This window comes from Furipterus horrens, unplaced genomic scaffold (genome assembly GCF_987537825.1).
Source record: "Furipterus horrens unplaced genomic scaffold, mFurHor1.1.pri manual_scaffold_5, whole genome shotgun sequence".
NCBI lineage: Eukaryota > Metazoa > Chordata > Mammalia > Chiroptera > Furipteridae > Furipterus > Furipterus horrens.
The window spans coordinates 159750940-159764458 of NW_028327175.1; the positions used below are offsets into that span (position 1 = coordinate 159750940).

The following is a 13519-nucleotide window of genomic DNA, read 5'->3' on the forward strand; positions in this document are numbered from 1 at the left end:
CCACTGTTGGAAAGGCCAGGTGATCCCTGCTCTGCCCAGGCTGTGTGGCCAGCAGGCAACTGTTCCAGCCAGCCCCTGCACCAGGATCCAGGCCAGGCAGTGCAGGGCTGTGGGCTTCTGAGTGCAGAGACTTTCGCATGCAGAGGCCGGGGCCGTGGCCTCCCGGGACTGCTGTCCAGTCTACCCTTGCTCCCAGGTCTGCTGTGTGTTTAGCAGAGGGTTTTCCTTCTGGCCACAGAGAGGCTTCCCTGAGCCAGTCTCCTTTGTTACCTTGGCTTTGTGCATGTGTGCAGAAGGACTGCCCAACACATGCTTTGTGCTTCTCTTCCTGATATTGGAGATGGGCTGGAGAGATGGACCCAAGCCGAGCCTTGGTTTCTTATCTTGGCTTCTTAAAGTCTATCAGGCTGAGAGTTTTATACCTTGATTCCAGCATCAATCTGCCAGCGACCAGCAGGGTGATCTTGGATAAGTCACATTACTTCTCTGGGCTGTAGGGGTCCCAGCCAGGGGCTGGCTCTTGCCCCGAGGCTGCCTCCGTTGCACTGCCTTTTAGACAGGACCTGGGGCTTTGGTTTCCCTTGGGAATTAACCTTTTTCCACTGATGACATGGAGGGTGTGAAGTGGTGCCAGAGGGTATGTGTCTCCTGGAAGAAGAAAGATCTATAATAATAAGACCAGGACCTACTAAGCACCTGGCATCTTGATAAGGACTTTGTAGCTTTAGTTTATTTAAATCTCAAAGCCCTATGAGGCTGAGGATCACCCTCCCCAATTTTTAGGGAAGGAAATGGAGGTTGAAATGTTATATGAAGTGCCTGAGGCCTGGGTGGCTGCATGGACTATTCTTGGTCATAAAGCTTGACAGCCTCTCTTAGCCTAATCTTTGATCCTCAGAACTGGAAGGTGTTCACAAATGGGAAACTGAGGCCCAGAGAGCGGAAGAGCTGGGACAGAGCCTAGAGTGACAGGACAGGCCCTGGGGTCCAGGGCCTTGTTGTCCCAATGTACCCGCAGGCGCCTCCCCCGGCCATCGTCTGGCTCCAGGACCAAGAATGCCTGCTTTGTGCTCGCACCGTCTCTGATGATAGGAGGGCCTCCCAGCTCTGAAAGCCCCAATTGTCACTTTGAGCGTGGAGCTGGGCTGCCCACATTCCCGTCCCACTGTGGGGCCTTTTGTGAAGCCTTTTGTGCTCCGGGATCTCAGCACAACGGCCTGACTGTTGATCCAGAAGGCCAGCGTGACAGGGAGGGCAACGTGCCTGAACTCATCCTGGTGGGGATTGTCCCAGTCCCAGCGGGGAGGTGAGCCTTTCCTCGGAGCCAGAGTGCAGCAGCGAGGAGAACAGGTCCATGTGGTCCTGATTTCCAGCTGCAGCTGGGCCCCTAATCAGCCAACTCTGAACTTGGGAGAGTCAGGCCCCCTCTCTGGCCTCAGTTTCCTTACCTGTAACACAGGAGGTTGGATAGTAGGGAAGAGCCGAGAGGAGGTCTAGAGGGCGAAGGAAGCATTCAGCTCAGGCCTGTCTTCAGGCAGTAGAAGGAACACAGGCTGGGGGCTGGGGCAGCCGAGTGCTGGTTGGTGGCTGCTTTGTAGCTGTGCACCCCCAGGCAGAGCCCCACCCTCTCAGGGCCTGGGTTGTTTAATCCGTAAAGGAGAAGGGGGTGAATCACTCCTGCTCAGACATGGCAGAGGGACGCAGGCATCAGACGGGCATGGGGCAATGGAGAGGGTGTGTGGGTAGGCAGGTGGTGGTGGTCAGGGTGGGAATGGAGGGGGTGCTTCATGTAGGCAGGCAGGGGGCTTACCTGGGCAATCAGGCACTCCGTTCCAATCGGAACTTCTGGGAAATCTTGCGTTGAACGCTGGGGTGTGTGTGGCCCTCTTCTTTTGTAATTTCTGTCTAAACAGACCATCAACTTTCTGAATGAAAACATTCGACGAGGAATCAAGAACTACTACGATGACCTGGACTTCAAAAACATCATGGACTTTGTTCAGAAGAAGGTGAGCCAGGCTTTTAGGGTCAGAGATGCACCTCCCATGCCCTTTGCTCCCCACTTGGGACCCTGCTCCAGAGGGTAGGGTGAGGGGTTACATTCCCAAAGCAAGACCAAGTTGTGAGGCAAGGGTGGGCCATGGATGGCCACCAGGAATGGGGCTTGACCTTCTCAACCAGTCCTGTCCTTGTGCTTGGTCCAGAGTGTCCTTGCCCTACCTGTCCCTTTCCAGTTATATGGACCCTTCCTGTAAAACAAAAAGAACAAGGTTAGGTGTAGCTAAAAGCCATCCCACAGGGTCCCAGGGTGCCTCTCTCCAATGGGCAAAGATCCTATTTCCTTGAGATGGGAGTGACCGCTAAGCCACCCAGTTCAAAAGTCCCTTTTGTCAAGTCCTCTCAGTGGTGGGAACTCACTCCCTGCCAAGTCCAGGACAGCCCTTCGCCCTTCCCACCATGACCCCTCTTTGAATGCAACGGCATCATTTTGAAATGCTGTCCCTTTCCCCCGAGGCTCACCCAAGTCTGTTAGTGCATAAGAGCAGTTGCGGGGCCAGCCTCTGTCCTGCTTGGCTTATACATCCCAGTCCCATTCAGTCCAGATCCTCAGGCTCCTCATCTGTGTCAGGGGGATACTAATGGTCCCTTCCTCTTGGCATCATTGTGACATTGCCTTGACTTAATTCGGAAGTGCTTAGAGCAGCGCTAGGCATGTGGTAAGATGTTAGTATGTGTCAGCTGCGGTGATCATCATCCTCATGTTCTCCTAGGTGAGGACAAGAGAGCTTGAGGGCTGTGAGCCTGCTCAGCTCTGGCAGCACTTCCTGGGACATGGTCTTGGGGACTTCGTCCCCCATGATGGCCTGATCCCTCGTGATAGCCATCAGTGGGGACCGACATCTCACAGGCTACCCACAGTGGCCACTCTCTTGGTTCAGGGCTTTGCTGTAGTCACAACAGGTGCAGCCTCTGGGAGGCCCTTCTCGGCCAGGGATGTGCCTGCCAGCTCTGGCTGTTGGGGGGAGCAAGAAGTTTTTATTGGAACCAGCCCTCAGCTGGTGTGGGGATTTTATTTCTTCCAGGGTGGGTTGGAGGGGGTGACTCATGCTCTTTGGGCACTGCTTGGTGCCAGGCCTTGTGCTCATGTGTCATGCATGGCCTCTTTTGGTAATCCTCAGCTCAGCTGTGCACAGCTGGGATTCCTCGTCCTGCTTTACAGAGGAGGATCTGAGGCTCAGAGAGACTGATCAACTTGCCTGAAGTCACACAGCTAGGAGTGATGGTGTGAAGATTTGAACTCTGATCTGTCTGATTGTAAAGCAAATGCCCTTTGCATTGTGCCACAGATAAGGCACTTTCAGTTCCTAAAACCTAAAATCCAAAGGGCCCTGTGGGGACAGTGAAAAGGTGTCTGGTTATGTTTCTACCAGGACCTCCAACCACATCACTCCCCTGGTTAAACCCCCCAGTGACTCAGAATACGATCCCAGCTCCCTACTATTCTGGCTCACAAGGCTCTGTCAGCCTGGCCCGTGCCGCCCCTCAACCTCATCCCTTCCACCCCCTTGCTGTGCTCTGCACATGCTGCATCTGTGCCTGCAGCTGGAACATAGGTTGCTCATTTCTGTGTTGGATCTTCACACATGTGGACTTTTTTCTGTTGTTCATGTGTCAGATTAAATGCCATCTCCTCAGAAGCCTTTCCAGTTCCAGCCCTCCTAACCCAAAGCTGCCCGTCCCTGTCCCCCTCCCCGTCTTTTCCCTGTGTTTTCACATTCCTGGTACACAGCGCTACCTTTTCATGTCATGCTTACGCTCGGTCTCCCACCACTGGGTGTGTCCCATGTGGGCAGGGGCTGCGTTGCTTTGCTCCACCTGTCTCTCCAGTGCCCAGAATGGTGCCTGGACACACTGCACCCCAGTAGAATAATGATTCTCCCCGGGTGTTGGCACCACTACAGGGGGAGATGCAGGGAGGAGCTGATTTAAGGGGGAAATGACACCAGTCTTGTCATCGCTCAGCCCTGAGCCCAGGGCAGGGTGGGAGGGGTGTGTGCCCTCTGCCAAGGCAGGACAGACAGCGCTGGGGCCAGTGAGGAGCAGGTCTGTGTAGCGCAGGGGCCACTGGTGTGTTGTGGCTGGCATAGAATCCTAGTTTCTGAGACCTTAAAGGCCAATGTTTCTGGTCTGATACCTGCACTGCGATATGAAGGTGGAATCCATTTGCCATCCAGTGTTTAGTTATCACCCTGGTATCCCACAAAGAAGCTTCTCAGCCTCGGCTTGTGTGCCTTTCCAGTGATGGGGTGCTCACTACCTCCCGGGCAGCCATGTTGCCTGTGGTGTGCTTTGACCTGACAACATCCGGCCTCAGGTTCTCCCTGTGGCTCCCCGTACCAGGGTGGGCCGCGTCATAAATCGCATCGTCTCTTGCTGGGCCCCCCTCCTGCTGTCTGTGACTGCAGCTCCCTGCTCTGCTTGCTTCTTCTCCCAGTTTAAGTGCTGCGGTGGGGAAGACTACCAAGACTGGAGCAAAAACCAGTATCACGACTGCAACGCGCCAGGATCCATGGCCTGTGGGGTGCCCTATACCTGCTGCATCAGAAACACGGTACTCTCTGTTCCTGGGGCCACCCAGCTGGTTTTTTGGGATGGGGGTTGGGTAGCTGGGTGGGGTAGGCAGTAGGTGGTGGTCATTGTTCAGGCTTCCTGGGCCTCAGGGCTACTGAAAGGGGTACCCCTGGGGGTGGGGGCTTTCCCTCATTAGAAGTGGTACATCACCTCTATTGGGCACTCACCATGCGCAGGCCCTTCTGGGTGCTTTAGCTGTACTAACTCATCTAGTCCTTTCAGCTGCCCTGCGGGGTAGGTCCTGTTATTTACCCACTGTACAGATGAGGAAACTGAGGAACCAAAAGGTTAGGTGCCTTGCCCAAGGTTGATAGGGCTGGGGTGAAATGTAGGCAGCCATCGCTGGAGCTGTGCTCTGACTCCTGGATGTGCCAGATGAGGAGCAGGAGAGGGTTCCAGGCCAGGGCAGCTTAGCAGCGGCGGCTGGCTCAGCAGGGGCAGCTGGCTCTGCAGCCTTGGCTGGAGGACCTGAGCAGGGCCTGCACTTTGGGCATCTCCAGGGACTTTGGGCTTGAGGGCCTGGTGATCATCAGCAGCAAGGCACTTGGAAGGGGATCCAATGATGTAAATGTCAGCAGGGTCCTGTCAACCCTCTCACCCCCTCAGCTACTTGGGAGGCTGCCCTGTGCAGTCACCACTCACGAATGAGAGAGGCTTCATCAATCCTCTGTGTTTGACTAATGTGTTAAAAAACTGCCTGGTTTCTGGTCTGGACTGGAATAAGGCAGAGAGTTTTGCAGTTACTCATGCTCCAGATAGTCATGGAAAATTTCCCTTCTGACGTCTCCATCCTTCTGTGCCCACTGCCGGATCCTGTAAACTCAGCATCTGCTGGTGGGGGTGGGGGCCTAGCCTGTGAGTCAGGGAGCCAGTGGCACGTGCAGGAGCCCTAAAAAAGGGCAGCCCGGGAGGGGAGGCTTGTCTGGAAATTTTAGCTGCCATTTTAGGGTAGCCCCTGGGCAGGGGCAGCGCTGAGAAGGAGCCCAGGGTTTTCAGAGAGGCCTGTGGGAGGAGGTGCTCCTGGACTTCATCACCCAGGGCAGTGGCACCTGAATGTCCAAGCCGGGATGTGGTAGCCCAACCTCTATTCATTCATTCATTCATTCATTCAACAAGCATGTATTGAGAACCTACTGTTTGCTAGACTTGATTCTAGGTCCTGGGGTGCAGCAAGCACACGGAGAACTCTCTGCCCACATGGAGCTGATGTCCTCATGGGGAAAACTGACTAAATAAGCAAAGGAGGATGTTAGAAGGTGGAAAATGCTAAGGATAAAAATAGAGCAGGGACCTGGATGATTGCAGCTGTGGGTATTGAGAAGGTGGGTTCTCAAAAAAACTCCAAAGGAAGTGAAGGGGGTAAGCCCTGCATATCTGAGGGAAGGGCCTTCTTGGCACTGAGACTGGCAAATGCAAAGGCCCTGGGGAGGGAATTGCCCTTGTGTGTTTGAGAAGCAGCGCAGAGACAGTTTGACTATAGAGGCAGAGGTGGGCGCAGGGTATCCAGTGAAGCGCTAGTGCAGCTGCCCAGGTGTCACAGGCCAGGCTGTCTGGGAAGCAGGCTCTGAGATTCAGGTTAGTGAGCAGGAGGCTTAGCAGGAGGTGCTCCTGGGATCAACACCTGTAATGGGCGTGACAGAAGCAGAGTTCGGTGGAGGGAGGAGCTGAGCAATGATGCAGTCTCAGTGGGAACCTCAGCTGTGTCGATGTGGATGATCCCCCAGAGCTGTCCCCTACTGGGACAAAGAGGCCAAGCCTGCACACCCACATTGGCCAGGCATTGAGTGAGTACACTGTCCCACCTGGATGGGGATTGCTGGCTCTGTTCAGCAGAGAAACAGAACCAATAGGGTGTATGCTTGTGTGTGTGTGTGTGTGTAAAGAGATTATCGTAAGGAATTGGCTCACAGTATTGTGGAGGGAGACAAGTCCCAAGGACTGCAGAGTGAATCAGCAAGCTGGAGACTCAGGAGAGCCAGTGCTTTGGTTCCAGCCTGGGTCCGAAGGCCTGAGATCCAGGAGAGCTGATGGTTTGGTGCCTCTTGAGGGCTGGCTGGCTGGAGACCCAGGGAGAGCAGGCATTTCAGTTCAGATCTGAAGATAGTCTGCCAGGAAGAATTCTCTGTTACTTGGAGGAAGGGCAGCCTTTTTGTTCTTTTCGGGCCTTGAATTGATTGGATGAGGCCTGCAATCTGCTTTCTTCAGTCTACTGATTTCACACCCAGAATGTTTGGCTAAGTATCTGGGTACCCAAAAGCTTAGTCAAGTTGACACACAGAATTCACCACATGTGACAATGACCGCAGAGGGCTGACAGCTAAGGGCTGCTGCCACAGCAGCTTCAGGGGTTCTGGGCAGCTCCTCACAGCACCCCCCACACCCGGCAGGAGAAGGCAAAGGTTCAGAGCCAGGTGGCCGTCATGGTGGTGGCGAAACATGGTCAGATTCTGGCTGTATTTTGCAAGTAAGCCAACAAGACTTGCTGACAGATCAGGGGTGGGAGGTAGGTGAAAGAGGAAACTGAGAACACCCAGAGTTTGGCCTGACCTACAAGAAAGGCAGGGCCACCATGGCTTGAGGGGGAGGGACTGCATGGACCACAGCCGGAGGCATCAGGAGCTCAGGATGGACATGTGGGATTTGCGAGCCTGTTTGACATGCTGGCAGGGTAGTCACAGAGGTAGTTAGCGATGAGTCTGGAGTTCGGGGCAGAGGTTCAGGCCAAGAGTGTAAACATGGATGTCATCTGCAGAGAAAGGGAATCTAAAGCCGGCCTCTAAATGGGAATCCCAGGTGTGGAGGCAGTTGGCATCTGCCTGCGTTATCTCTGGTTCTGTGTGACAAAACTGTTGTTCTCCCTGTGTCTCCCACACTTGGATGGTTTTTGCTAAATGTAAAAGAGGGTGTTTCCTTCCTCTATACATCAGTTCCATTTGTGTGTGAATCTACTTATTTTATACTATCTCATTCAACCAAGGAAATATAGAGAATAAAAAACTAAACTTAAAAAAAATCAGAATCATGGAAAATATATTCTAAAATAGGAGGGCCAGATGATGGAGACAATATAAACTACTGATACATAGTCCTAAAGGGCTTACGGAATCACTGGAAAGGAGCCTTGTGTTTGGTGGCTTAGAGCTTCCTGGCAGCCAAAGGGAAAAGGGGAGATAAGGTCTGTTACATTGCCAACATTTAACGCAAGAAAACGTACCATTTCTTCAGGGAAAGTCGCCTTTTCCCCTAGGTCTTGGCTTTAAAAGAAGTGTCTTGTACTGGGCTTCCTGTAGAGGGTTTGGGTAGGACTTGTCCCTCCCCTGGGAAAAAGAGAATTCTTCCTGCCTGACACTTGAACTGAAACATTGGCTCCTCCTGGGTTTCGAGCCTGCCAGCCTTTGGACAGGAACTACACCATCAGCTCTCTAGGCTCTCTATAGAGAATTTGGAGCAACAGAGCTCCAAGTCCTTATAAAATTCGTTTACACTAAGGGTGCCCCCCGAGACCGGTGGGTATACAGAGCAGCTTGCTCCTATGTTAAATGGCCTGAGGCCACTGTGCCTCTATGTGCAACGTTTATAGGCATTCACTCCCTTTTTGTTGGCTACCCTTTTGGGGTCTGTCCCTGACGCTCCCTCTCCCCTTTTCCTAGCTGCCCAGACCCCAGATAAGCCAGCTCATTAGTCCTGGGTCGGGCTGAGAGGACGCACATGTGGACTTTGCTGTATTGATCTTTGGGCTGCTTGGGAGTCCCCATCCTGACATCTACTTGTGGTGCGGTGCCAGGTGGAAGGGCCCTCCGCATGGCTTGTCTCGGGGCCCTGAGCCTTCAGCAGAGCTCCTGCAGGATACTGGTGCTGTGGCCAAAGCCAGGCAGGTGTTACATTTGGAAAGATCACGGAGGCAACTTGTACCCCTCCTGGGAGGGGACAGCCCCGGAAGGGGCGGTGAGTCCCCCGGGGCCTGGCAGGGGTCTGGCTCTACGTGTAAGCAGGCCTCTGCCAGCTGCTTTTCTGCTCTCTGAGGGCAGGGGCTGCGGTCTCTCCGCCAGGGCTGGAACCTCAGTGAGGTGGGAAGTTACTCCTGTCACCCTATCCCATGCTGTGTCGTTTGCTTATTCATCATGTTCATTATTTGTCTCCCTTTAGAAGTTCAGGAAGGCCAGGACTTTGTTTTGTACTTCTATACCCCAAATACCTAGAACAGTTATTGGCACACACAGGTGTTCAGTCAACATTTGTTCCTGAATGCCCGAGGGAACGAACAAACAAGGCAGAAAGCACCCGCTCCCATCATGCCCTCCAGTCCCTCTCTTGGCCTGACCCTCTCCACAGGGGTCATGTTCATGGCCTGGAGGGTCCAGAAATGCTAAGTGGATGCTGGGTATAGCTGGGTCTGAGGGCAGGTGGGGGCAGTGGAGGCTGAGGGAAGATATTTTGCTCACACACCGGGACCTGATATTTAGTCTGATCTGGATGATGTCTGAGATCCAACCTGCTTTTTTGGAAGGAGTGTAGATATCCTTCCTTGCCTTTCCAGAAGCCGGGATTATAAATAAGGTCACTCCAGCCAGCATTCCCGTGCTCTTCTGTGTGCAGCCCTGGGATATGCATTTTCTGTATATATCTCACCTTATGTTCAAAACAGCCCCATGAGGTGGGTTCACTGATCACCATTGCTTATGGAAGAGACCAAAGAGCCCATTCATTCATTCATTCATTCAACAAATACTTATTGAGTGCCTCCATGTGCCAGCCCCTCAGTAGCACACCTAAGGCTGGTTACAGAGCTCATAAGTGACAGGGTAGGACTTGGACCAGGCAACATGACACCAGAGGCCACACTGCCACTCTGCTGCTCTCCTGCATCACTGCTGGCACCCTTTCACTTAGACATGGAGGGTGGGGCCAGGGCACCTAGCGTTCTCTCTCTCACCTCCCGCAGGGCCCCAGGCATGATGGGAGGTGCACCTGCCACAGCCCCATGACTTGTACCTTCTGGGAAGGGATTTGATGGGGTCTAGGGCTGACCTAGGTCGATCAGCATCTGGAAGTTTTTGGGAACTTCCCAGAAAGGAACTTGGACGGCACTTCTTTTCCCTGGCACGGTGGCAGTCTGCAGGGGCAGGGAAGTGTGGTCACAGGTCCCAGCCTTGCCCTCAGATAAACCACCACTGGCCAGGTGCTGGCTGCAGTCTGAGGTTTTTCGTCCAGAGAGCCCGCAGAACAGGAAAGCCCAGCCTGGCCTCTGAGGCAGTGCGTCACCGGCCAGCAGAGCTGTGCCTCTGGCTAGGCCGCGGTGGGGGAGCCTGGGATGGCATGCTTTCCTCTGTGTCTCTAGTCTGCCGTGGGTCTCTGGTTGAGGCGTGGTTCCCACCCAAGTGCCACAGAACTAGCCTCCCCACCTTTTCTTCCGGGGCATTTCTTGGAGGTGGTATGTTAAGATGCAGACTTGGGCCAGACTGCCTGGGCGGGAGTCTCAGCTCCTACCATATGGGACAGTTCCCCCCTGTGCCTCCGTTCTTTCATCCATAAAAGGGGATGAATAATATTAATAGTATCTTTGATGGTAAGCACCATGTAAGTGTCAGCTAATATGCCTTTCTGTTTCAGACAAACGTTGTCAACACCATGTGTGGCTACGGAACTATTGACAAGGAGGTAATGTCTTTGAAATCTTCTCCAGAAAGGTTGCTCTTCCTGTCCCATCCCCAGAGTGACTAGAGGGGTTTTTAGGGGTGGGGTTTCTTTCTGGCTGCTGAGATTTTCCATTTCTAGCTTTGAACAGGAGCCAGGGATGGCTGGAGTTTCCACTCTTACCCAGACACAGAGGGGCTCTGGAGCCAAGAACCCCCTAGGCAGGGAGAGGCGGCCTGCTGTGGGCTTGTCTGTATGGCCCGCTCAGGTGCCCAGCGTGCTCAGCACCAGCCTGCCTCTGCCCTGGGAGCCATCAGTTTGCAGATGGCTCACACCGGCTCTCTCAGCCTGGGACCCAGGAGTCCCTGGAGGACAGAGAGCCCTCGGGGGACCTCTCCTGGGTCAGCTTCCGGAGTGACTCCTCTGAACTAGGAGAAAAGCTGGCTTAGTGTTGAGAAGGGAGCTAAACATGATGATTTGAGATGCCTCTGAGCTGTGGTTCTCAAAGTGAGGTCCTATACTAGCAGCAATAGCACCCCTCTGGGAACTTGTTAGAAATGCACATTCTTGGGCCCCAGAAGGTGATTTTGATACTCATTTAGGTTGGAGAGCCATAGACCAGCCATGGCTCTCAAGCCTTCAGACCCAATGGCCAGTTATTGTAATAAACTCTTGGTGATGATCCTGAAGTGAAATTCACAGGTAATAGAACCTATCCACATACCCAGTTTCAAAATAAGTAACAATGATCTAACTGAGATGGAAGGAGAAATGAAATAAAATAAAACGATTTATAACCCTATAACATTTCAACATGTGAGGGCTCAGGCACGAGACAGATGCAGCAGAAGGCCCGATGAAGTCAGGCGCTTGCACCACAGGGCAGCTGCGCCCTGGAGGGCGGGGGTGTTATGTCAGCAACCTGCATACCATGGACATTATTTTTGCAGTTGACATGGATTTTTAAAAATGGTGAATAATTCTCGATAAAGTTCTGAACAAAATAAAGTATAATCGTTCCTTAATTTATACATAGCAATATATCTGCACAATTCAGTGTGTAGTAAAACCACATGGAAAACACTGGTTTTTATATGTACCTGGAGTTAGGATTTTGGCTCAGGTAATTATGAATGGGTTTTCACCCACATGAATGCCTGGGGAACATCTGAGAGGCAGGCAGGCGGGCAGAAAAGTTGTTAGTGAAGTAGGATTACCCTTAGCTCTAAAGTCCTTCGATCCCCAACCCCATTTGCTGTGACAACCGGAAGTGCCACCACAATGTTCCCAGTGTTACAGTAAACACTACTGCCCGTTGAGACCCGACGGTCCAGAACCACCTTCTCACATTGCATCTGAGAAGCTGAGGTTCAGGGAGGTGGAGGGACTTGCCCAGACCTGGAAGGAGTGGCAGAGCTGGGATTGGGCTCTGCCAGGCGAGGCACTCAGCCAGGTCTCCCTGTGCAGCGCCTCAGCGTGCAGAACGTCATCTACGTGCGGGGCTGCACCCACGCCGTGCTCATCTGGTTCATGGACAACTACACCATCATGGCGGGCCTCCTGCTGGGCATCCTGCTCCCCCAGGTGGGCTGGTCCCCACTCCACTCAGGGGTGTGGGCGGGCTGTGAGATCAGATACAGGGTGGCTGGTGATGACTGAGTGCAGAGGAGGTCCAGAGGGGCGGGTGAAGAAGGCTCTGGCACCAGCAATCTGGCTCATGCCAGGAGGGCTGAAAAAAGAGAGATAATAAAGCTCTTCTGAGTGCTTCACAGGCACTGCCTCCTTCAGTTCTACAAGGTAGGTACTATGGTCATGCCCATTTTACGGAGAAGGGAACTGAGGCTCAGCAAGGTTAAGTGACCTGCCCAAGGTCCTCCAGATGGTGAGTGTCATAGCTGGGGTGGAGACAGGAATCCCAGAATGGAGCAGCCTCTGCTGAGAGGAACAGGGAAGGTCTCTGGGGTTACCTAGGAGGGCAGCGGAGGGCCCTGGGTGGGGCTACTTAGGCAGTGGGGGTGCTGGGGAGAAGGCTGTGCCCTGGGGGTTTCCCAGGTCACTGGTGCCTTGAGTGCTCATGACTGGCTGTCAAGGAAGAGGGCCACCCAGATCCCCAGCAGGCTCTCATCCACCCTGCTCCTTCTTCTCAGTTCCTGGGGCTGCTGCTGACGTTCCTGTACATCACCCGGGTGGAAGACATCATCGCGGAGTATCCAGTCGCCGTCACCGATGGGCTCCTGGGACCTAGTGCCAAGTCCAGCACAGAGGCAGCGGGCACGGGATGCTGCATGTGCTACCCCGTTTAGTGCCTGCCCAGGGCAGCGGCTTCAGCAGGAGCGTGCCAGGATAGCACCACGTCGTGGGAGCTGGATGGGACAGAGGTCCTTCTCCCCACAGTTGGCACTGACTAAAGCCCAGACTGTGCTTGCTCTGGTGGCCGGCTCAGGCCTGCCATGGCCGCTGCCTCCTTGGGGGACAGAGCCTGAGGCCCTCCCCAGCTCCGGGTTCTGTGTCCGCTCACACTGCTGGGCACAGGGAACACAGTGGCCCTTCCCCAGGCCTGGGCCACTGGGGAACAGGGAGCTCAGCGCTCAGCTCAGGGCTGGTTCATTTCTGGCAGTGCCTTGGCCTCTGATGTTTATGCCCCTCTGGTGGGACTTTTTTAGTGATCTGTAAGTGGGGAGAGAGGAGAGCAGGTGTGCCCTGTGGTGAAGGAGGGGAGGGTGCAGACCTCAGGTCCCTAGTCCCTCAGCCATGCCCCGGGGGCTGGGGTGGGCCCATTTCTTAGCCTCCAGGTGCCTTGAACCCTCTGCAAAGGCTGCTGCTTTGCTGACCCTGTTTTTTTACATGATTTTGTAACATTCATTTTGTACACAGTTAACAGGAGTTTCTGACTAATCAAAGCTGGGTTTTCCCATGCACTCCAATCTTGCCTCTCCAAGACAGTTCATTAATCAAACAATAAAGACTTGATTTTTTTTTTTTTTGTCTTTCATTTGTGCTGTTTGGGTGGGGAGGGGATGTGGAAGGCCTGAATGTGGACTTGGCAGCCCCTTGTTGGGACGGGATTAAGCCAAGATTTGGGACAGTTTGGGTCACTGAGGCCTGGGAGGATCCGCAGCTGGCCGTCACTGCCTGCTCCTGGTCTGGAATGGCCTCTCCCATTCTTTGCTGTTGCCACTTAAGGAAATGGCTTTTCCCAGCTGTGCTTGTGGGCTGGGCCTGGAGCCTGCACTTTCTGCTAGGAATGCACTTG

At 53.7% G+C, this 13519-nt stretch overlaps 1 protein-coding gene across 3 annotated transcripts in view; it reads left to right on the plus strand.

Moving 5' to 3' along the window:
* Nucleotides 1–13246, plus strand: part of TSPAN15 (tetraspanin 15) — a 54182-nt gene extending 40936 nt beyond the window's left edge. For 2 of the 3 annotated variants that reach the window (XM_090278127.1, XM_090278128.1), the window contains exons 4-8: nucleotides 1914–2009; nucleotides 4496–4612; nucleotides 10243–10290; nucleotides 11734–11850; nucleotides 12414–13246. In XM_090278127.1, the coding sequence (XP_090134253.1) occupies nucleotides 1914–2009; nucleotides 4496–4612; nucleotides 10243–10290; nucleotides 11734–11850; nucleotides 12414–12569 (534 nt within the window). In that variant the 3' untranslated portion in view covers nucleotides 12570–13246. The remainder of the gene's footprint in view (nucleotides 1–1913; nucleotides 2010–4495; nucleotides 4613–10242; nucleotides 10291–11733; nucleotides 11851–12413) is intronic. The other variant, XM_090278129.1, reaches the window with a different exon arrangement.
* Nucleotides 13247–13519: the final 273 nt, after the last annotated feature.